This window comes from Gopherus flavomarginatus, chromosome 4, assembly GCF_025201925.1.
Source record: "Gopherus flavomarginatus isolate rGopFla2 chromosome 4, rGopFla2.mat.asm, whole genome shotgun sequence".
In the NCBI taxonomy this organism is placed as follows: Eukaryota; Metazoa; Chordata; order Testudines; family Testudinidae; genus Gopherus; species Gopherus flavomarginatus.
The window spans coordinates 60866357-60891466 of NC_066620.1; the positions used below are offsets into that span (position 1 = coordinate 60866357).

The window sequence follows — 25110 nt, forward strand, 5'->3', positions numbered from 1 at the left end:
TACGTTATTCACGTAGCTGAAGTTGCGTATCTAAAATCGATTTTAATTCCTAGTCTGGACGTGGCCTAACTTTCTGTTGATCTAATTAAACCATCTCCCTGAAAAAATATAAGCCCTCTATCTGCACTATTCCACTGCTACAATATCTGTGTGGATCATGTATTACCTATGCCAGTAAAAACAGTCCTCTGGCAACAGTCTTACAATGCCCCTGTCCCTGTGACAGTGACCCTCCTTATCACCATTCTGAACTCTGTTGTCAAGGGGTCACTCGGACCAGACCTCCTCCCCCCAAACAACACTTTAAAACACCATTTTGAAAATGCGTCTCTTCTGCAAGTCCACCTCAGAGCACACAGATATGAACATCCTGCGTGGTCAGGAAAGAAGTCTTGGATTTCCTCAGCCTGTGGGGAGGAGTGCAAGCCCAGATGATGAATAACTGTGGAAGTAAAGATGTCTATTTGGACACTGCAGAGGATGTGCAGCTGGGGCACAACAGAGAGGGGCATCAATGCTGGGTGAAGGAGAAGGAACTGCAGCAGCAGGACAAAAGCCAAGGGAGGCTAACAGAAAATCTGGGACTGCCCCACATATCTGTCGCTTCTATGCAGAGTTGGATGCCCTATTTGGTGGGGATTCTACCATCACCCCAAAAAGAGGTAGTGGACACTATGTGAGATCCTGAGGAGGGAAGCCCAGCAGTGCATAGCAACAAAGAGCTTGTCAAGGACATGGATGCAGAGGATACTGACCCAGTGGAGAGCCAGTCAGCGGAACTTGACTCAGTTGAGTCCTGAGGAGGAACCCATTATGCACTTTCTCTGACCACCCTTTGTTAATGTCAGTGAAATCTTCCTGGTGATCCACTAATGCCTGCACAACCATGAAAAGTACCACTTTCTGTTTAAGTACTCAGCCAGAGGGGTGGGGGTCGGCAGGCCAGGATCAAGACATGCATTTCCTCTATCACTCCACCACAGTTTGGGAAATCCATTGCACTGAATCAATCTATTATTTCCTGCACATTGCCCAGAGTCACAATCCTATGCAGTAGGTGACAATTAATGGGCTTGCACACCTGGATGATGACTGTCCCCACTGAAGACTTTCCAAAGCGAAACTATAGCAATCTAGGGTCGCAAGCTTCCACAGCGTGATTGCTACCCATTTCCCACTGTTAAAACAGCTCTCATTTCCATGTCTCTGCACTGAAAGGCTGGGGCAAGCTCAGCACACAACTCCAGAAATGTGGCTTTCTGCATCTGAAAGTTCTGAAGCCACTGCTGAGCATCCCAGATTTGCATCATGATCCATTCCCAACAATCAGTGCTTATTTCATGGGCCCAGATGTGCTGTTCCACTGTGTGTAGCTGGTCAGTGAATGCCTGCAACATCAGGTGACTTTCATTCACTGTCTGCATCATCCATTCCTCCTCAGTTTTCTCATTTTCACTGCTGCATGTCTAGCCTCCGTGATTGTTGCTGATGGTCCACAAATAGAGAAGAAGCAGGTGCCTGTCTATAAAACTGATATGAGAATTCCACTGATCTGCTTGGCATCCATGTTTTTGCCAGTGAGGTGGCAGACAGATTGAAAACTGGCACAATGAAACGGTGGGAATTTTAGAAAATGGTGCGAAAGAGAAGATTATGGCAGGAACAGAGGGAACTTAACCTCAAGGTCCCACAGTTCCCTGAGAGGAGTGCTGGTTTCTCACAGTACACTTCCAATCGTCGCAGAAAGCTGGACTGTGGTGTGGGGCACACTGGGATGCCTTCTTGTAGTGCAGAGCACTTCTTCTCCGATACAACCTCTCGACGTGAAGGTGTGCTGCACTGGCAAAGGCAGTCGAATATGCACATGCTCTACTGGAACTGCAAAATTGACAGCTATATGCTGGCAGAAATACTACAAATAAAACTTTCTAGTATAGGTGTGACCTAAGTAACCTTAGCTAACACATCTTAACCAGGTTGTCTTTGTCTACACTAGATGTTACATGGTGCTTAAAACGTATTAATTAAAACATTATTCATTTTTCCAGTGTAGACAAACCCAAAGAGAGAAACTGCTGCTCTTGGGACATTTCTTTCCAACAGTGTATTTTTTTTTATCTGGTCTGCCCACCCTGCAGGAGGCAGTAAAGTCAGCATTCATTCTCACAAACGTAGAGCTATAAACAGCAGCTTCTCTCTCCCTTTGTGCTTACAGGCTGGAAACCCTAATTTTCTCTCTTCCCCAACCTGCTCACACTCTACTCCCTCTACTGTATGTATTTATGTTTAATCTAATTCTGCTTATATGCAACGACTCAGAGGTGACAACGTCTATAGGTGATACTAAAGGAAAATTATGCAGTCGGTGCTTTTCTAAAGGACTGTTAGAGCACCACTATATTTCAGGAATGGGGACTGGGCAGGGAGGTTCAACTTGCATGTGCTGATTTATATGTAAGTATAGAGCAGACAGAGTGTGTGTTTGTTTACACCTCCCCCCACAAAACTAATGTATTGTCCAGTACAGGCATGAAATAACTCACAATGATGCTTCCGAGTTATATTTTTCATTCTTTTCAACAAAACATCTACAATATTCTGGCACTTGCATAGCCCCGCTTGTCAGTCCTAACAAACCAACTCAATAAAAAGAAAATACATTTAACAGGAGACAGTGCTCCTAAAAAGTCAATTATTATAAACAAACCAAAACACATACCTAGCGCAATATGTCATCCAGAATCCCAAACGCTACTATCTGATATTCTCCAATTATTTAGGGCATTATAAAATTGCATGCGTTTCAGATATTCACTGTTTACTTCTACCCTTCCCAAGTTATAGTCTATACAACCATGTGCATCATTCACCTGATTTTTGCAGCTGAGCTATTTTCCTTTGACTTCCTTGTTTAAGTGCCCTTTGTTAATTCACTTTAATTTTTTGATTCTGATGTTCAAAGCCCTTCAGTCTGATAGGCTATTCTATTTATATATTTGATGTCTATATGTAGCCCAACTTGTACTCTAAGTTATTGCTGTTTCAGCATTTCTACAATTTGTAAAATCTAAGTATAGGGCCTTTCCCCATATAGTTCCTTCTAGGTGAAATTTGTGTTGCTTATTCATTGCCTCACTTTTAAGTCTTATTTTAAACATTATATTCTGGTTTATATCCCTTCTACACCTTTGTGTTAATTCTACGTTGTTTTAGTTATAGCACTTTGGCGCTTGCAGTAAAGTAAAGCAGTAGTTAATTAACATGAACACTGTACTATGTACCAAGATATAAATGTCTAAATTATACTTAGTTATGCTTGAATTTGTAAATACGATGACTACAATCAGAAACTCCAGCCAGTAGGAGCAGGTGCAAAACAACCCATTGCTACACTGGAGGGAGAGGGTAAAATGAGGCCACTGGTCCCCTCAGTATCCCCCAGACCCAGAACCGTGCAGAGGAGACCCTCCCATACTCTGGGGAAACAGGAATCCAGGTAGTGCCACTTGGCCAATTTGCCATGTGGCCTTGGGGAAGGAGTTCAGACTCTCCAGCTGGTAGGAGAAGCTAAAGAAGCAGTCAAAGCAAGGAGATTCAGGCCTGGTCTACACTACGTGTTTATACCGATTTTAGCAGCATTAAACCGATTTAACGTTGCACCCGTCCACACAACAAGGCCCTTTATATCGATATAAAGGGCTCTTTAAATCAGTTTCTGTACTCCTCCCCAACGAGAGGAGAAGCACTGAAATCGGTATTATCATATCGGATTAGGGTTAGTGTGGCCGCAAATCGACAGTATTGGCCTCTGGGCAGTATTCCATAGTGCACCAATGTGACCGCTCTGGACAGCAATCTGAACTCGGATGCACTGGCCAGGTAGACAGGAAAAGCCCAGCGAACTTTTGAATTTCATTTCCTGTTTGCCCAGCGTGGAGCTCTGATCAGCATGGGTGGCGATGCAGTCCCAAATCCAAAAAGAGCTCCAGCATGGACCGTACGGGAGATACTGGATCTGATCGCTGTATGGGGAGACAAATCTGTTCTATCAGAGCTCCGTTACGGAAGACGAAATGCCAAAGCATTTGAAAAAAATCTCCAGACAGAGGCAACAGCAGGGACTCAGCATAGTGCTGCATGACAAGCATGACGGAAAGCCAAAGAATCAAATAGATGCTCATGAAGGGAGGGACGGGGTACTGAGGACTCCAGCTATCCCACAGTCCCCGCAGTCTCCAAAAAGCATTTGCATTATTGGCTGAGCTCCAAATGCCTGTAGGGTCAAACACATTGTCCGGGGCGGTTCAGGGTATAGCTCGTCAATTTACCACCCCTTCCCTCCCGTGAAAGAAAAAGGAAAAAAATCATTTCTTGACTTTTTTATATATCACCCTATGTCTACTGCATGCTGCTGGTAGACGTGATGCTGCGGCACTGAACAGCAGCACCCTCTCCTCTCCCCTTCCCTCCCCGGTGGCAGACAGGACAATATGACTGCTATGCATTATCATCATCAGCCCGCGAGTGCTCCTGGCTGGCCTCCAGGGACTCAGCATAGTGCTGCATGACAAGCATAACGGAAAGCCAAAGAATCAAATAGATGCTCATGAAGGGAGGGACGGGGTACTGAGGACTCCAGCTATCCCACAGTCCCCGCAGTCTCCAAAAAGCATTTGCATTATTGGCTGAGCTTCAAATGCCTGTAGGGTCAAACACATTGTCCGGGGTGGTTCAGGGTATAGCTCGTCAATTTACCACCCCTTCCCTCCCGTGAAAGAAAAAGGAAAAAAAATCATTTCTTGACTTTTTTATATATCACCCTATGTCTACTGCATGCTGCTGGTAGACGTGATGCTGCGGCACTGAACAGCAGCACCCTCTCCTCTCCCCTTCCCTCCCCGGTGGCAGACAGGACAATATGACTGCTATGCATCATCATCATCAGCCTGCGAGTGCTCCTGGCTGGCCTCAGGTGAGGTCGGCCGGGGGCGCCTGGGTAAAAATAGGAATGACTCCCGATCATTCCCAGTAGATGGTACAGAACGGCTGGTAACCGTCTTCATCATAGCAACTGGGGGCTGAGCTCCATCAGCCCCCTCCTTTCATGTCTAAAGAAAAGATTCTGTACTGCCTGGACTATCATAGCAGCGGGATGCTGGGCTCCTCTCCCTTGCACCGTTTAATGTCCTGCCTGGCCTATCATAGCAGCTGGAGGCCTCCTCCTCCTCATTTTATCTCACTAACAAGTCAGTGTTTCTTATTCCTGCATGCTTTATTACTTCATCACACAAATGGGGGGGGGGGAACATTGCAACAGTAGCCCAGGAGGGTTGGGGGAGCAGGGAAGCAACGGGTGGTGTTGTTGCAGAGGCACCCCCTAGAATGGCATGCAGCTCATCATTTCTGCGGGATCTGACATGGAGCGGCTGTGCTCTCTAGTACACTGGTTCTCTAGCACACTTGCCCCATATTCTAGGCAGGACTGACTCTATTTTTAGATACAACATAAAAGAGGGAATGACCCGGGTGGTCATTCCCATTTTTGTCTTTGCGTCCCTGGCCGACCTCAACCAGGAGCACCCATGACAGCAGCAGATGGTACAGAACGACTGATAACTGTCATCTCAATGCCAATTTACAATGGCATGGCAGACGGTACAGAACGACTGATAACCATCTCTGCTATCTTGCAAAGGCAAATGAATGCTGTTGTGTAGCGCTGCAGTACCGCCTCTGACAGCGGTATCCAGTACACATACGGTGACAGTGACAAAAGGCAAAATGGGCTCCATGGTTGCCATGCTATGGCGTCTGCCAGACCAATCCAGGGAAAACTGATGCGAAATGATTGTCTGTCGTTGCTTTCACGGAGGAAGGAATGAGTGACGACATTTACCCAGAATCACCCGCGACACTATTTTTGCACTATCATGCATTGGGATCTCAACCCAGAATTCCAATGGGCGGGGGAGACTGCGGGAACTATAGGATAGCTATCCACAGTGCAACGCTCCAGAAATCGATGCTAGCCTCGGTACATGGACGCACACCACCGAATTAGTGTACTTAGTGTGGCCACGTGCACTCGACTTTATACAATGTTTTACAAAACCGGTTTATGTAAAATTGGAATAATCCCGTAGTGTAGATGTACCCTCAGAGAACTTTCCATGGTTGAACTGGATTTTCTCTGCTCTGTGTTGATTGGCTGTTTGCTCCACCCATTCCCTTTCCCATCTTTCAGTATCTCTTCATTTCAACTGCAGTCCACACCTGCCCCTTAGCCTCGTTTCCCCAGCCCTGTCTCCCTTACCCCATTCTATTCAGTGTTTCTTCCCCTTCACTTTTATTTCTGTTTAGCGTATCCCTTGCTAACGAAATCCACCTAAAAAAACTGTGGAATGAATATGACATTTTCTGACTTCAAACTGTAGACTCTGCTTGTGTGTGACAGCCTTCCCTCCAACCCTGTGTCTGTCTTATCTATTCAGGGACAAGACTAGATGCTACAATGTTTGCACAGTGCCTAGAACAATGGGGCTCCACTGGTTGGTCTTTTAGCAATATAATAATAATTGATTATTAATAATAAAATATAAACATGTAAGTTACGTTCAAATGTGTGAATATTAAGACTGCATTCAGTTCCAACACAAAAATAGCCAAGGAAAACACTATACAGAAACAGTGTCACATATCAGAATGTCCAATGCATACAGATAAATCTATACTCTAATATTTAACAACACTTGACCCTCTAAGAAATGAAACTTTTGGTATTAAATGATAGTTTGACTTACTTTGCTCTCTTGGCCATCTCATTGCCATCCCAGCGTGGGCTGTAAGGGTAGTTTTTCTGGGCCTGGGAATACAGCTGTCCACTGTTAGTGAAGTGATAGACTGATTGAAATGTTAGAGTTGGCTGGTCTCGAGGAAAGTACAGAGGTAGGTCAACTGCAAAGACAGCAAAAGAAAAAGATGACATGAAAGAGACATCTTTTCTTGCTTTCATCTTTATTGTGAAATATATCATTTCTACCTATTAACTCTAAACTCAGGTTAAGAAATGTACCTAACCAGATCTTAAATGAAAAAAGTAAAAATGATGGGGAATTCTAATATCTCTTCCTGTACTTTCAATAAACATGGATTATATTATGTCGATGTCTGACTCGATTTACGTTTACTAAAGTATTTTATTTTACAAAGCAAATGACACATGGTTTTATTGTGCATTTACAGGTTAATCACAGTATTTCCACCAGTTCAATCTCTCTCTCTCTTTTTCTCTCTCTCTTTCTAACGCTTAATCCATTAAAGTCTGTGTTTTTCCAGCTTAGTTTCTACTTTCAGGAATGTTAATACACATTCTGTTTTGCGAAATAGAGCAACATTGTACTTTTATAGAACCTTTCATCTGATGAGCTCAAAGTGTTTTATCAGCCATAATTAATCCTTACACTTTGCCTGTGAGAGGCAAATATTATTAACCCATTTTACAGATTGATAAACTGAAGCCCAGAGAGGTTAAGTGACTAATCAAGGTCACATTGTGAGTCACTTGCAAAATCTAGAACAGAACAAAGGAATCCCAACTCGCAGTCATCAGTATTAAGCAAACAAACAACCTAAACTACAAAGTCATTGATATCAGAAATGTTTTACTCTTAAGTGTCCCCAGAATTAGATCCTATCTCTTAACTCACCTTGCTTATCACCCAAAAGGAAGGAGGCCATCTCAAGATTAGTCAGGTCTGTTAGATCAACAAACCAGTCTACAACAGAGAGTATTCCAGAGGCTCTTCAATTTGTAAAACTTAACCTTTTAATTGCCAAACGTATTCTTAGAATATAACATTTTCCTGGGTCTTCTTTTATATTCGGTAGACTTAAAAAATCTCCCTAGTTGGTTTTAAGACTTTTACTCATACATCAATCTCAGTATTTACTTTTAGGGCCTGATCCTGCATCCACTGAAGTCAATGGCAAAATCTGCATTGTCTTTAGTGGTACAGGATTTGGCCCTTAAAGCATCCCACACTATTCCATTTAATATCCCAAAACGACACATTCCACTAACCCTAAGAGACAAAAGAACAAATTCTCATCAATTCAGTTTTGTAAGACTGCAGTTCATTCATGGGAACTTGGGACCTCAGAAATCTGCATTTGTGACTTCACAATTCTACCTAATGAGATGTCAAGGATCCTGACTGAATAATGTCAGATGTAGTACCAAAAGAGAAGCCAACCACTGACTGTAAAATTGCTGAGAATAATAGCAACTAAAAATGGAAAACGCCTAGTAAATCAATTATCCCATTTCTATGTCAGAGCAGGATTGTTTCCTCCAATATATTTGCTAGTGCTCTGTGTATTCTATTTTTAAATATTTCAAGATATATTGTTTCCACCACTTCCTTTGAAAGCCTATTCCACAGACGATGATAGAGCAATCTCAGACAGATTTTCTGCTAGTTAGCCTAAATTTTCCTACTCTTTGAACTAGACAAGCCTTATTTCCCCTATGCTCCAAATCAAGCCTGCCAACCCCCCTGTCACTCCCTTCATATGCTTATGGTAATGAGGTACACAAAACTTAATGAGCTACTCCAGCTGTGGTCTCAGGCTAAAGCAGATCAGTTGAAGTACTAATGTCTGGCCAGTTCAGTGACCCAGTGTCTGAGTTTTATGTTGTGATAAGGCCAGGGCTGCCCAAAAGATTCAGGGGGCCTAGGGCAAAGCAAATTTCGGGGGCGGCTTCCATAAAAAAAGTTGCAATACTATAGAATACTATATTCTCGTGGGGGCCCCTGCGGGGTTTTGGGCCTATTGCTCCACTTGCCCACGCTCCCCTCTGGGCAGCCCAGGATAAGGCTCTGATTAACTGGGGGACTCAGCCCACACAAACGCTTGCTTGCTTGATTTAAGAGGTAACATGATGGACTGAGTTAGTCTGATCAATTTTGGGGAAGAATATGACTATGTTTAAGAAAAATAAAAGTTAGATACAAAAATGAAATACTTTGTCAAAGTCTTCTTGGTAGCATGGTTAATGCATGATATCCCTGAAAGAGAATTGCCACACAATAAGCCACTTATCAGTAAGCAAACTACTTGTTCCTCCCTCTCACAGACATTACTCTTATGCCGAAGAATCAAAAGAGTTGCTCTGTAGAGAGCAACGTAAATGCCAGGAGACTGGTTCTCAGTTTTGAAGCTGGAAGTTTACTTTGTTTAGTGCTGTGTATTTAAACTTAGTATAGTCTTTATCTGCTCTCTCTGCAGAATCAATTTCTGGAGGAACACCCTCCCTTAAAAAACTGTAAATGGTATGAAACACTTGTTTACTTATAAGTATGAATAAAGGATAGCAAACTCCAGTAAAGAAATTAAATCATATTATCTCCATTTATTTCATTTATCTTTTTACTAGAGAATTTCAAGTCTCCATTAGCTTGATTTTGAAAACCTCTCTCTACGCGAAAGAGGCAGTAATAGCATTTTTCCTCCCATTAACTAAACCAAAAGCTTTGTTTTTAAGAAAAAGTATCTAGCAGTAGAGCTACTGTCTAAAAGCACTATAGAGACATTGCTGTCACTTCAGAGAAGCTCTCATTTTCTGTGATTAGCCTTTCATCTTTTAGAGTATTTTTTCAACAGAGGTAGAGCAAGAGAAGAAAGAAAGAAAATGCTTCCTCTTTTTCTTAACCAAAACATTTATAGAGGTTTTCAGGAGTCAAGTATAATGTAAACCGGGGAACTAGACAATCAAAATAGATTGGTTTACATTTGAACTGTCCACTCCTGGCCAAGAGTAGTACCACCTTGAACTTCAAGCCAAATCTTGAAAAGTAATGATGGCCGCTTTTGATTTCCAAAGCTATTGTCCACCTGAGAACACAAAGCATAACCAAAGCTCCCATTTTCTAAACCAAATGTTTCTCTAATTAAGGATGTGAGCTGAGCCTCATCAACAAAAATGTGACCCTAATTATGGAGCACAACTACACCTATAGTTCAAGTAAACAGGAAATGGCCCTGAACTTTAACCTGCTCTACACGTCTCAAATAGCCAGCTATTATTTCAGAAGTAGACATTAAGGGTCAAATTCATTGCTGGTACAGTGGACATAAGTCCACTGGAGTTAATAAAGTAGTAGTTTCTTACGTCAAGTTTGAATTTGGCCCCAAAGTTTTCAGAGCATATAAAATAAGCAAACATGTTATCAGTTAATATTTACAAAGGGTTTTGAAGATAAAAGATCAGATTTTGCTCTTGGTCACACCTGTGTTTTTGTGGAGGTGGCAAAGGTCTGATGGAGAAGATTTTGCCCTTTACACACATATATAACGATGTATTATAGAACACAGATAAAATCTACTTCTGTATAGTATACAAAGGGACAGAGTTAAGTGTTGGCAAAATTATATCTATCGCAGACCACATTTATATTTTACTATGTAGAATGCATCACAGTGCAAAATAAATCACACTTTCTTAAGTGAGCATCTGAACTGGGAAGATTACAACAGCAAGCTTTGGTTTGGCATATTATTTAGCCACAGTATTTAGATACTTAAGAAACACAAAAGAAGTATTCATGGTGAATGCAAGTACTATTTCCAAATCAAAGCTGACTCACAAGTACCTTGGTGGTGTATCTGCAGACAATAAGTGGATGACTCATGTCTGTAAATTCCTGAAAGTGGCAATAGACCCTTGCTTAGTCATCTTTTGCATGGATGTTGTTTCATGAGCTCTGTAAACCATAATGAGAGATTTAGCTCTTTACCAGCCTTTTTTTTTTTTTGCTCTTCTAAACCGTACAAATTACATCTCTAAAAATAACTTTATCTAGGTGAGTCATGTCACTTAACAAGCTTCCACAAGTCATACGGTTAAATAGTAATATTTACTTAGGAAGGTACAAATCTTGCTGTCAAACTAGCCTTGGTTTTAAAATGAAAAGGTTGCCAAAGGAAGTCCCATTTACCCCTTCTCTCCCAGAAATAGAAGCTCTTCCACTGGAAAATGTAAACTATTAACTAGTCCAGGAAAGTAAAACTTTCTGATTCAGTCCCAGATTCAGTATAATTTAATGATTTTGATTTTTTACTTTGGCTTTTTTTTTTAAATAATCATTTTAAATAACACAATAATTGGCCAGAGGAGCACACTACTAGGGTTAAAACCATAAAGACACTTGTTTCACTCATAAGAACAGCCATACTGGGTCAGACCAAAGGTCCATCTAGCCCAGTATCTGTCTACCAACAGTGGCCAATGCCAGGTGCCCCAGAGGGAGTGAACCTAACAGGTTATGATCAAGTAAGTGATTTCCCTCCTGCCATCCAAATCCACCCTCTGACTGACAGACACAGACAGACAGACAGACAGACAGACAGACAAACACACACACACAAACAAACACACACACAGACTATACTAACATTTACGGACTAATTACCATTAGAGTGAACTCCCTAATTTGGCAAAGTTCCTATCCTTACTCAGGTAAAACTTTTATGGTAGTGCTGAGTAAACCTGAGCAAAGGACCTCAAGATTGCCCCTAACATTTTATGCTGTGTTTATTCCAAAATGAAAAAGAAAAAGTGATTTTCACATCAAGAATGAATCACAGAGATTTAATTACTGCTTATAAATAGCTACAGTAGTTTGATGTTTTCTAAATATAAAAGAAGCTACAAAAACCAATACATACACATTTGAGTTGTTCTTGCTTTTGTGCTGTCATGTAATTTAATGTATATGCTCAGTACATTTTCAGTATTGTTATCTAAATGACAAACTCTGGCTAACAATTGCCTGAAAAATTATGCCAGGAGTTAGTAATCTTCTTTTGTTTACCTTTTCAAAGAGCAATAACACTCAGATCACACATGCAAACAACTCCAGAGTTAATAAGAAAGTATTATTTACCTTGGAGCTAATCTAACAAGTTAATATAATATGCAAATCTTTGATTTCTGATTAGATCAGTGGTAAACACATTTGATTTTATATTCCTTTTAGCAGTACAGTAGAATCTCAGAGTTAGGAGCACCTCAGGAATGGAGACTGTAACTGAACAAAACATTAGGGTTATTCTTTCAAAATTTCACATGCTAAACAAAACTGGCAGCAGTGTGCAGGGAAAGTATGTCATAACCAAGAATATATACAATAACCATTTCATATACAATAAAACTTCAGAGTTATGAACACCAGAGTTACGAACAGACCAGTCAACCACAAGGTTCATTCAGAACCAGAAGTACACAATCAGGCAGCAGCACAGGAGAAAAAAAAGAAAGGCAAATACAGTACAGTACTGTGTTAAACGTAAACTACTAAAAGAATAAAGGAAAAGTTTAAAAAGAAAGATTTGACAGGGCAAGGAAACTGTTTCTGTGCTTGTTTCATTTATATTAAGATGGCTAAAAGCAGAATTTTTCTTCTGCATTGTAAAATTTCAAAGATCTATTAAGTAAATGTTCAGTTGTAAACTTTTGAAACAACCATCACAGCACTTTGTTCAGCATTATGAACATTTCATAGTTACAAACCTACTCCATTCCTGTGGCATTTGTAACTCTGAGGGTTTGTCTACACTTATCAGGGATTGATGAATTAGCAGTTGATTTAGTGTGTCCAGTGAAGACCTGCTAAATCGACCACAAATCGCTCCCTGCCCCCTGTCGACTCCTGTACTCCACTGGATCGATAAGAGTAAGGGGAGTCGATGGGAGAATGTCTCCCATCAACATCGCATAGCGTAGACCCCATGGTAAGTAGATCTAAGCTATGTCAACTTGAGTTACACTATTTACATAACTAAAATTGGAAAGCTTAGACTGACTTTTCCCTGTAGTGTAGACAAGATCTTAGGTTCTACTGTATCCCCAGAGGAGGTCCCTTCTGTACACTGAAAAATGCAAGGGTCCTGTGGAAAAAACAGTACATGACCATGCAACTAAAGACTGTATCATAAAGCATACATACTAAGGGGGCTGAATTAGGCAATCTTGATTCCCTAACTTTTAGTGCTTGACTTTTCAAGTTTAATTATGGTTGTTTTAACACAGTTATTTTGTGTGTAATTTCCCACATGTTATAAAAACAAACTGAAAAAACAAATTTCATCATATGACATAATCATAGAACCACAGACATGTAGGACTGGAAGGGATCTCAATAGGTGATCTAGTCCAGTCCCCTGCACTCAAGACAGGACTAAGGAATAACTGGACCATTCCTGATAGGCGTTTGTCTAACCTGCTCTTATAAACCTCCAATGACCGAAGTTCCACAACCTCCCTAGGCAATTTATTCCAGTGCTTAACCACCTTGACAGGAAGTTTTTCCTAATGTCCAACAGAAACCTCCCTTGCTGCAACTGAAACCCGTTAATTCTTGTCTTATTCTCAAAGGTTAATGAGAACAACCTTTTATCTACTTGAAAACTGTTAAAATGTCTCCCCCTCAGTCTTCTCTTCTCCAGACTAAACAAACTCAGTTTTTTCAATCTTTCCCCATGTCATGTTTTCTAGACCGTTAATCGTTTTTGTTGCTCTTCTCTGCACTTTCTCCAATTGTGCACATCCCTCCTGAAATGTGGCATCAAGAACTGGACACAATATTCAGGTTGAAACCTTATCAGCCCCCACATGGGTCATCAGCAGGGTTGGATCTTTTAGCTCCACCACACAGACCTCTACCACTTGAGCTAACAGAGTAACTGATAGGAGTCTGGAGTTCCATTCCAGGTTCTGGAAAGGAATGTTCTCTAGTGGTCACAGACCCATCTGTATCTTGTTTCCTCAAACCTGATCACTTCTGCCCATGTCCTCTTCAGCCTTTTTCCCTGTCCCAGTCCTGTTTTTGTAAGTAACTGAAAACAGGATCTTGTTATGGGAAGTGTTGGGTAACGTTAATAATAAGCAGTGCTACCAGCTCTACCTATAATAAAAACGGTCTCCTAGGAGAGGCTGGCTGTTCAACTGCTCTTTTCAGATCAAGCATGACTGAGGTACAGAGCTAAGTGTCCTCAACATATTGATACCTCTGCACCCAGATATCCTAACTGTCTCATGTACACAGGTTAATGAACAAACACACACACGCACACACATATATGATCTGACCACCTTGTTGCTGTACATTGTGGAATATTCACACACCACTAAGGGTATTCTCAAGGTTGGGGCCATATGCCCACAATTCCCTCCGATTTATTCCATAATCAAACACTTTCATATGACATTTACAAACTTGCCACTGCAAACTCAGATGCAGCAAAGAGAAAAGTAGCTCTCTTTTCCACTGTAAGGGCAGCACATACAATCCTTTTAGTGCTTAGAGACATTCAACTGAAGATGATTCGAGAGTGAATTTAGAGTTTCACCATCTCCTTTCCAAGTCACTGTAAATATTCTTGTTTCTGAGAGAGAGCGGTAGCTGTGCCTGCACATGGCTCCTCTCCCCACAGTGCACCTCCTTCTTGGACAAAGCAACAGCATCAGACTGAGTGGAAGAAACCATGTTTTCAGCAAAAAGGTGGCTGGTTAGAGGAACAGATGTGGCTGTGAAGAAGACTGCACTGGGCAGTTAAAAGTGAGGTGGACTTTTGGCCACTGTGACCTCCTGGGAAGTAGAATTCAATCAAATGTACTATTGGAGAGGGAATTCTTAAAGGGAATGTTGCTTTGTGAGGCTGCAGCTGAAGGACTGCTTATAGGGATGTAGGTACATGTGAATCCAGAGTGCCACTATGCCAATAGAACTGAACTGCAAGGAGCCTATGTTGCTTTGGAAACAGGTAGAAGTGAAGGTTTGTTTGTGGGAGACACAATTAAGTATGGATGCACACCAAACTTTACTGAAGAATGGAGAGTTTTGTTGGTATGACTTTCTAATGTAGACCAGGCTTTAGTCTTACTACAAGGGTAATTCAAGGCCTAATCACAGAATTGCCTAGGGTGGGGTATGAGGCAAATAAGGCATTTTGCTCCAGGCCCCTCTGTTTGAGAAGGCCCCCAAACCAAGTGACATTGTGACCTGAGGTGTGGGGTCACAACACTACTCAGATTTGGCCCACCAGGCCAAACCTGGGTGGTGCTGTGACCTCGCACACCTTGCAACACCTGGAGTGGGGAGCGGAGCCCAGCCCCATGGGACAGGAGCTGAGACAGTGCTGCAGCATGAGTGTAGGCTGGCTGACTCTCCAAACCAACCCCTTGCCTCCTGGGCCTCCCTTCAGTGGTAATTTTTTTTGGAAGGGTGAGGAGGCCTTCATTTCAGATTTTGTCCCAGGCCTCCGAAGACATCTGTGCAGCCCTGCCTAATCTGTATCAATTTCCTTATATCCGGTCTACATTTTCCCCTTATTTCATCTCCTTACCCACTGTTATCCCTCTATGCACCTCTTTAATTAACTGCCCTCTCTCCCTAGGGCTTACATTTAGATTTTAAAATAAAGATTGAGCCTGAGTATTTGTACATTTTACCTGCAAAATAAGAAACCTTATAAAACAAACCTTGGATTGTGAAACATGAAATAGACTATGAAAGTCAGCCAGTGAAACACAGTGATTCATTACTGACTTATAGAACTGTAAAATGTGCCCCCATGGGCAGTGCAGTTGAAGGTTATTTTTCTAGAAACTAGGTACATCTAAAGTTGTAACAATAGGGTCCTATGTAGATCTTTTCATTTCAGTGTCATCTTGCAAGCAAGATAAATAAACCAAAGAGAAAAAGGAGAGGAAACACTTTTTCTCTTTTAAAGAAGAGTTCCAGCGTGTTAATAATTTACTATCTATAAGCAACCCAGAATTTGTTCTATATTACAACACCCCCAATTCACACTTCCAGCCCCCTCTTCCAGGCTGCACTTGTCTCTCATGTTTATAAATCTCAAAGAGAAGATAAGATACTCAGATCATATAAAAAGAAATTGGAATGGTTTCACCCTATCTTTTATCTCCACAATATATTTGACTGGAACCCTCCCATTACCTATTCGTAAAGAATTTGCAGTACAACACATGAACATGACTGCCTCAGCAATACTGTAGCAGAGGACAAAAGAAAAAATTACTTCTATGCTAAATGCTATGAGAAGAAATGAGAGATATACTGTATATCTGACAGCATGGCTACCAAATAAATCAATTCTTGATATTTATCTAACTTTTTAAAGACAGAGACAGTAACGTGGTTTAGTGGTTAGAGCAAGGGGCTGAATATCCTTTAACAGTGACTTCCTACATAGCGGGCAAGACTCAAATTCTTAAGGCACATATACAGTGCTAAATTAAGCCGACCTAAGTCATGCTGACATACAGCCACTGCAGTAATGGAATTGGTTTTACATGTCCACACTATGCTCCGTGTGTCGGCAGTGCACTTCCTCACCAGGAGCACTTGCACCAATTTAACTGCAAGTGTCGTTTAACTGCAGAGTGTGGACATGTAAAACCGATTCCATTATTGCGGTGGCTGTATGTCAACTTGACTTAAGGGGAGCATTGTGGGACTGTTTCTGAAAGGCAGCAACAGTCGATGTGAGCAACACAGTGTCTACACTGACGTGTTGACCTAACTACCATGCCTCTTACGAAGGTGGAGTTATTAAGTCGGCATAGTGGGTAAGATACATCAGTGGGAGCTATATTTTAGTGTAGACGGCTACAGAGTTAGGTCAACGTGACCTGCCTTACATTGACCTAACTCTGGGGTGTAGACCAGGCCTTAGTCTTAGAGCTTCTCTACATGAACCATTACAGCACTGCAAGCTGGAGTGTGAATCCACCCTGAACTATCCTGCTGAGCGGGCCATGTGGACCCTGCTGATACACGATAACAGTTCGGTAAAACATTTTTATCTAGTCCTCTTTGAAATGGGATGAGCTCATAGTGTATTAATGAACTGTTAACACGTGCCAGTCAGTCCACGGTAGGTTAATGTGAGGTTGATTCAGATGCCAACTTGCCTCGGTCTAACTGTGCATACAGACAAAAGCACTTAGTGTTTGTTAGAGCAATATGTTTCCAAAGCTGTAAAATGGAGCTAGTAATACCAACATACATACCACACAAGGGCACTGGGAGGCTCAATGAAAAGTGCTAAGCATTCGTTTATTTTTTGGACATTTGGGTGGAATGAATTCATTCTATCACATTTCATTGAAAGGATTGTTCCACCTCCATACTTTCATACACTATGTAATGAGGGAATGAAACCTCCTGCAGCGGGCGGAGATCAGAAATACAAATGCACTTCTGTTCTGGTAGAGAGAACAGTAATACAGAGAAACATTGGGGATTATGTAGACGGTCTACCACCCACATGACTGACTGAGAGTTTGAATTTTTTTTTAGAGGAATAAACACACACACTTTATTTGAGGTGTATAAGAGACACACCAGGCGAGCTAACCTGAACACTGGCTAGACTCTTATAGTGATAATTGTTTAGTATTTACTCCTGCTTCTGTTCTGATATGCTATATATGTATATTTCCTTGTAAGAATAAGATAACATTTAAAGGACAAAATATGTAACATGATCCAATAAGACCATGAATTGTATATAATACCTTTCCTCATGAAAGAGGTGTATATGCTTTACAGATCATGGACCAGATTCAGACCATAGGTGCAGGGACAGGAACATTGTATCGTCTGCATAGGTTAGGGCAGTTACACCAGGGAAGGCTTTCACCACTGGGAGAAGACAGGTGATAGTACCACTATTCCTTCTCCAACTGGGTTTTTCTAAAGAAAGCAGCTTCCATGAAGTTCTAGCGGGAGCTCCACTGGTGAAGGCTCCTTAAAAGATCTGCTGATTCAGTGCACCTCCTGAATGGCCCTGACTTGGCCTAGTCACCAGCATGTTTGGCTTTGCGGTGGCTGGGTCAAGATCCCTCAGTGGAACAGGGTTTATAACTGGTTTGGCTACTGTAGCCCACCACTTCTCCCTTGATTTTCTGCTGCTGAAAACCGGAAGCTTAAGTTCTGCTGGTTCAAAGTGCAGAATGAAGGGGTGATTCTCGTCCATATGTACAGGAGTCACTGCCAAACAATGAAGTAAACTTATCAATTGGTTGGAAATGCAGCAGCATTCTATGTCAGTGACACTACAGTGGTAATATTTTTAAGGGAGAAGGCGAAAGAATGAAGAATAACATTCAACTGAAACTACTGGGGCAAAGTAGGTCTGTAGGGTCACCTGGGTTAGAATTCGGTAAATATATTGGGACTAATATCCCCTCTGCTGCAGAAGGTTCATAGGATCTTCAGGGGAACACTGTCAACAGGAAATCTACAACCCAGTAGATTTAAAAAGTGAATTAGAAGCAGTTCATAGTGCTCCACATGCCCCTGAGGCCCCCGCCAGTTTTGTGCTTTTGTAATCACATTTTATTATTTTGAAAAACGATTTTCTTTCTCTTGTTGCTGTGTGAAAGATGCACACAGACAGCGTGGAGAACTGATTGCCTTTCCAGCTGAAAGAATGAAATTGATTATGCACAAAATGCTGTCAAATGTACAACATTCAACTGAAATATAGAGAGAAATGTATGTTTTCTCTTTAAGTCTTTGAGTTATATATTAATCTTGGGTGTAGGAATAACAGTAGAAGATTAAAAAAACCAGAAGTGTGTCTTTTTAAGTGGAGTCCTTAATTCTATGTTGGCAATATCCAGGATTTACATTGTGTCTGAAATTCACACCCCTTAGCATCATGCTGGAGCATTAATTTAATAATGACACAGAAGGAAGACTACTACTCATTGAGGACCCAGTCCTGAAACAAGATCTGTGGAATGGCGGACCCTTACAACCATGTGAAATTTTCCTGCCTCAGTTGATAGGAAGATCAAGTATTCAGGATTAGGAAGTAAGTCAGGAGTCCATTGAAAGGCTCAGAAGGTGAGTTTGCTAGAGGGGTTATGGACAATCCAATGGAATGGGAAGGGGAGGAGGGGAATGTTGATCGATCTTTGCCTCAGTCAGCTTTAATCCAGCCAGGCACCTCTGGAGGAGAAGGTTAGCGCTGTATGCTCATTCAGTTCTTGGCCTCTCTGTGGAAACTGTCAGCAAAGGATCAACTAATGACAACTTTGGTGGTGGGTATTGTGACGGGAACATGCTCTTTTTGAAACGGACAAAGGCCTCCAACTCTTTTCATATTGGACAGGAATGGCTTTCAATCACTATAAGCCTCAGTTAGATTTGAACTGGTGACCGAGAAGAGCAAGGTTATACATCTCATTTTTAAGATTTTGAGCCATTCAACTTGTTCCTCCCCAAACATCTCTTATGACTGCATAAAGCATCTTTGCAGAAGGCCAACTCGAAGTCTAAAATACAGAAGTGGTTATTTTTGATTATAATGTTTTTCCATAGCCCATGTGTATCTCTGAATAATGGAAACAATGACTTAAGTTGGAATAAACTATTTCTGCATATTATGGAGTTTGAACTTGTTTATCTTGTGGATTACACTGAGTCGGAATTTATGTATCTCCTATAAAAACGGTTCTTTAGAAGTGTGTAACTCTTTCTGGTTTGAGAATGACTGAACAACATTTTGCCACTGCCATATCTATACTGAGATTTTTCTTACAATTCCTACCAGTCGTAGTAACAATGGAAGCTATAGTGTAGACCAAGTGTTGGTGACCACGGTATTTTTACTATTGTGTCATCTAGATTTGATCTGAACATAGATTAAGCTGACCAGATGTCCCAATTTTATAGGGACAGTCCTGATATTCGGGGCTTTGCATATATAGGTGCCTATTACTCCCACCCCATCCTGATTTTTCAGACTTGCTATTTGGCCACCTACCAGAGATAGATGATGTGGTGGTAAAAGTACTAGTGCTTTGTCTACACTAGAGCTCCCACTGTTACCATCACCAGGAGAGCAGCACTAGTAATAGTGCAGTGGTGCAAAACTTTACGGAAAGCATCAGATTGGACACGGCCACAATGCCAAAACACTATTCAGTCCTTGTCAAATGTAGCCTGATCTAACGACTGTGTATTAATTATATTGATTACTTAAGAATTCCCAGTTATCACTCTGAGGTTTAACAGGTTCTTGTCCCAAGATCAGGCCCAGTATTATTAAAATTACAGTACAGTGGGGAACCCTGATGTGCACAGTTGCAATACTCACACTATAGGAACTCTTCAGTATTTACAATTGTTTATTAATACATTTAGCAAAGTCACAAACACTCTAACTCAGGCCTTGTCTACACCACAAAGTTGCAGCGCTGGTGAGGGGTTACAGTGCTGCAACTTAGGAGGTGTACACATCTGCAGGGCATTACCAGCGCTGCAACTCCCTGTTTGCAGCGCTGGCCGTACACCCGGTCGAACCTCGGGTGTAGAGGATCCAGCGCTGGTGATCCAGCGCTGGTCATCAGGTGTAGACACTCACCAGCGTTTTTCTTGACCTCCGTGGAATAAGCAGGTATCCCAGCATACCTGAGGAAGCCTCTCTGGTAATCAAGCAGGTATCCTTCCCCGCGGTTTGCTCTCGCGTTCCCCGAACCCCCCCGCAAGCAGGTCTCCTTCCCCGCGGTTTGCTCTCGCGTTCCCCGAACCCCCCTGCAAACCGCGGGGAAGGAGACCTGCTTGCAGGGGGGTTCGGGGAACGCGAGAGCAAACCGCGGGGAAGGAGACCTGCTTGCGGGGGGGTTCGGGGAACACCGGAGCAAACCGCGGGGAAGGAGACCTGCTTGCGGGGGGGTTCGGGGAACACCGGAGCAAACTGCGGGGAAGGAGACCTGCTTGCGAGGGGGTTCGGGGAACACCGGAGAAAACCGCGGGGAAGGAGACCTGCTTGCAGGGGGGTTCGGGGAACGCGAGAGCACACCGCGGGGAAGGAGACCTGCTTCCCCGCGGTGTGCTCTCGCGTTCCGCGAACCCCCCTGCAAGCAGGTCTCCTTCCCCGTGGTTTGCTCTCGCGTTCCCCGAACCCCCCTGCAAGCCGCCCAACAGCGCTGCAGTGTGGCCACATCTAACACCACTTGCAGCGCTGGTTGCTGTAAGTGTGGCCACTCTGCAGCGCTGGCCCTATACAGCTGTACTAATACAGCTGTAACAACCAGCGCTGCAAAATTGTAGATGTAGACATACCCCTAGTAAGGTTGAGTGAGATAATACAGAATGTACATCTGAACATCCATATACTCAACACCATCCCTTGCAGAAAAACCTGAAATGTTAGCCATGATCTTCCTTGTCACCATCACCTTCCTCATCATCACCAGTGGCCATCATCCTGGCACCTCACAAGGGCTACAACTCTCCCTCTGTCCTACTGCACCCAGCCTGTGATACAATTTTATAAAAAGTTATGCCGATGCCACTACCTCTAATGTATATTCAGTAGGGGTTTCTCCCCTCTTCCTTATTTGTATTTCCTCATCTTACAAGTGTTAGGGTGTCATTCTCCTATAGATAGTATATTAATTATCTCGACTTACTATCATATACGTCAATTTGTTGCCATGGCACTCTTGTGGTCAGATAACTGTGGATGTTCTATCCAGAAGCTGATGTTAGCTCATGTTCCTGTGGTTTGCTGATGTCATTATGAACAAAATTTCCCTTTCCACACTCTATTTCCTGTTCCACAAAACTTAGAGGTGACCATTGGACCATTTATCTGTGCCAAAGTTCATAGGCCTCAAGTCTCATGCTAACTGCTGACGCCAATGTCTTACAGGATACAGGCCTGTAGGTTCCTTGTATTACTGCTGAATAAAATAAATGCTAAAGCTAGCTTTACGGGCTACACACACCAGAAGAGGTTATATACTTCAAAGGGACTTTTCAAGACACAAACTCAGTTCCTGAATAGATTTTACCTTATTTATTGTTAGTGGTAGATCTACTGAACTTTGGGGTTTTTTTTACTACCGCATTCTTATAATACAAAATAATTGCAGTGCAATTTGGGATGACTTTATAGAAAGACTGTGCCTTCTAGCTTGTGAAAACGATACATTTAAAACACGTGCTTTAAACAGAGTTTCTGTATCCTTTGTTTAGTTATATAGGGGAAATAGTTCACAGCACAAATTAAGAGTCTATTCAAACAGTCTCCAGTGATAATGGAAAAGCATATGATAGGATATTGTAAAACTAACCTGGCAAATGCTTTATAATCACTTCTATCTTTTGAGTGACATTATCCCCCATCCCCATTAAACCTTACTGCTTTGGACTTTTAAACACTACACTGGACAAAATACCAGTAAATGTACCATAGGGAACTAGTCTGTATTGGCCCCAGGGAAATGGAATGGATAACCGAATATGTTTTTCTGTCTCTAACGCTTATATAATTCTCTCCAGTGGGATTGGGTGGGGGGGGGTGGGGGGGTGGGTTTGCTGTCTGTCATGTGCATGCCATGTCTTAATGACATTTTTTCATCACTCTCTCTCTCTCTTTTTTTTTTTTTTTAAATTCCCAAGGCTTTCCTCCTCCGGCTTCCACTTCTTTTTATTGTTTCTGGTGCACCAGTTTCTATAGCAACTCCTCCTAGCAGTGATGAGACACTGCTGCTCTATAAAGCTGAATCCTGCCTATTTGAGCCATTTGAAGTCTGCACTGTAAATACAGCAGTAGTTTCTATCAGTAAGAAAAATCTGTGCTCAAACTTAGCATAGATTTGGGACTATGATGTCCCACTGCTGGAGAAAAGAGGTATTTATCCTTCTTTTGGCACTGACACTGTCAGAGGAGAGAGAAAGCCTTTGCAATTTGTTGAGAAGTTCTGAATAGCATTTCAGTAGAATACGGAGGCATTTAAAGTGTCTTTCCCCTCTGACAAGTGTCTGTGTAAAAATGGCAGTCTTTCTTAATGGTTCCTTATTAATTTTACTCAGTTTACAAGTAATGATTTTTTTCTTCTGCTAGTGTTTCAAACTCAGCCTGGGAGCTGAAAATCAAAATGAGTTGTTTTCTGCTCATGTTTCACCACCAGAAATAAAGTTCCTAAAATCCAAACTTTGCTCTCAATGACAACTGTGTAACCTCACCCTCTTCCAATTTCACTCCCATGCAATCTCATTGTTTTCAAATTATACTCTAAATTACACTCGCACAATCCAATTGTCTTCAAATTCCACTCCAGTTACTTCCACATACTCTAGTGCCTGCAGATTACATCTTGAGTTGCATCTGTGCCACCTCACTTCCTTTAGTTGTGGCACATGTGTCACAAGTGAAAATTTGGCTCTGCAATTGGCATTTACTTCACAATTCTGTTGCTGATACAAGAAGTATATTGGCTTTGTAGTGATAACATGGTAAAGTGCTAAAAGCTTACTGTCTTAGAAAGTGAATATATATAATTTTGAATACACACAGGAAGCAAAGTTGGAGAGGAAAACTAGTCTTGCTGTTTAGGCACTGAACTAGGACTCTGGAAATCAGTATTTAATTCCCAGTTCTGTCACATATTTCCTACGTGACCTAAGGGAAATCACTTAATTGAACTGGCCTCGTTAGCACTGACCCCCCACTTGGTAAGGTAGCTCCCATCTTTTCATGTGCTGTATATTTATACCTGCTTACTGTATTTTCCACTCCATGCATCTGATGAAGTGGATTATATCCCACAAAAGCTTATGCCCAAATCAATTTGTTAGTCTCTAAAGTGCCACAGGGACTCCTTGCTGTTTTCACTTAATCTCTCTATCTCTGAGTTCCACACCTGTAAAGTAGGGATAATACATCTTCCCGACCTCACATGTGATCTTTGAGGATAACTTTATTAGTGTTTGTGAGGTAATTGTTCATTATGGTAATAGTGGTCTAGATAGACTGTTAAGTAGTGACATTTCTACGTTGTCACTTTTCAGAGTAAAAGAAGCTACTGTGAAAGTTGATGACTTTTCTATCCACTTGTTAAAGAGCTTGTAGTTTCCATTTCAAAGCAGATGAAGCAATACTAAATAATGAGCTTAAAATATCCAGGGCAATATAATAAAAAAAGGAAAAGCTTAAAAAAATACAAACCATACATATATTTCCTTGAAATGACAGACACTGACAATGGAAACTGACATTTTACCAAAAAATGCTTGTGTCTACTATCACTGCCATAAAACCAAAGAATTTTAAAATCTAATTTACTTTTCACCTTGTATGGTTTCCACATCTCAACCCTCTGTTATTAACAAAATCTACTTAAAACTATTGACATAGATTTATATCAATCTAACATGAACACCAGTGAACAGAATAAAAGGAGACAAACCATCTCTGCCTTCAACTTTACTAGCCTCAAACACAAAGCACTAAGGTCTACAAAATGTCATTCAGCTCATAGAATATTAACATCCAGCAAGGAATCATAGGAACATGATGCCTAAATATTCTCAATAGATAATAATGAGGTTATATAATTATTTATGATTCAATACAAATTTGAAACTACAGCTAGGTGACAGACCTAGCAATGATGGAAACTTGGTAGCAAAAGGCCAGTTCAGTCTCCACACACAATACTGCAGTTCAGTTCTGTGTTTAGCCTCGGACTGCACCCAGGTAAGTGATGAACAGAGCAGCTTGTCTGTGACTAAAATCAATTTCGCACCACAGTGCCTGATCCTCAGAGGTGGGGAATACTTGCAATTCCCACTGAACTCAACAGGTGACATTCACCCTATGCTCAAGAACCTACGTAGCAAGTAAATTCCACTTCAACCTTATTGTGAGGACTTATGTGGGATTTAGATGGTCATAAGCTTTGTGCAGATGCTCTCTACACAAGGGTGAATTTTAGGATCAGACACCAAAGAATAAACATTACTGGGAGCAAATGGCAGGGAGCCAGAGAAGGGAATTGGGTTTGCCAGCTTATCCCTCCTTGCTGACTCCACTGTCAAGGAATCACTCCCAAGAACTGATCCCAGTGGCCTCCTGGAACCATTGCTAGCCTCAGATTTCCAGGATTGGCCCTGGAAAAGCTCTAGCTTTTCCTGACTATCTATCACTAACAGCAAAAAGCTATCCTATCACAACCGTAGCAGACTTCTGACTTCACTCTACGTCAGTACTGAGCTTCTG

At 41.7% G+C, this 25110-nt stretch overlaps 2 protein-coding genes across 6 annotated transcripts in view; one reads left to right on the forward strand and one right to left on the reverse strand.

Moving 5' to 3' along the window:
* The window catches only part of LOC127048722 (uncharacterized), a 94779-nt gene extending 87905 nt beyond the window's left edge, over positions 1–6874 (forward strand). Inside the window, exon 3 of the mRNA XM_050948591.1 lies at positions 6791–6874. The gene's annotated coding sequence lies outside the window, so the exon portion shown is untranslated. The remainder of the gene's footprint in view (positions 1–6790) is intronic.
* Positions 1–25110, reverse strand: part of BABAM2 (BRISC and BRCA1 A complex member 2) — a 337614-nt gene that overhangs the window by 37844 nt on the left and 274660 nt on the right. For 4 of the 5 annotated variants that reach the window (XM_050948585.1, XM_050948586.1, XM_050948584.1 and 1 more), the window contains exon 11: positions 6801–6954. In XM_050948585.1, coding sequence (XP_050804542.1) covers positions 6801–6954 — 154 coding nt within the window. Of the gene's footprint in view, positions 1–6800; positions 6955–10652; positions 10764–25110 lie in introns of those variants that run through there. The other variant, XR_007773757.1, reaches the window with a different exon arrangement.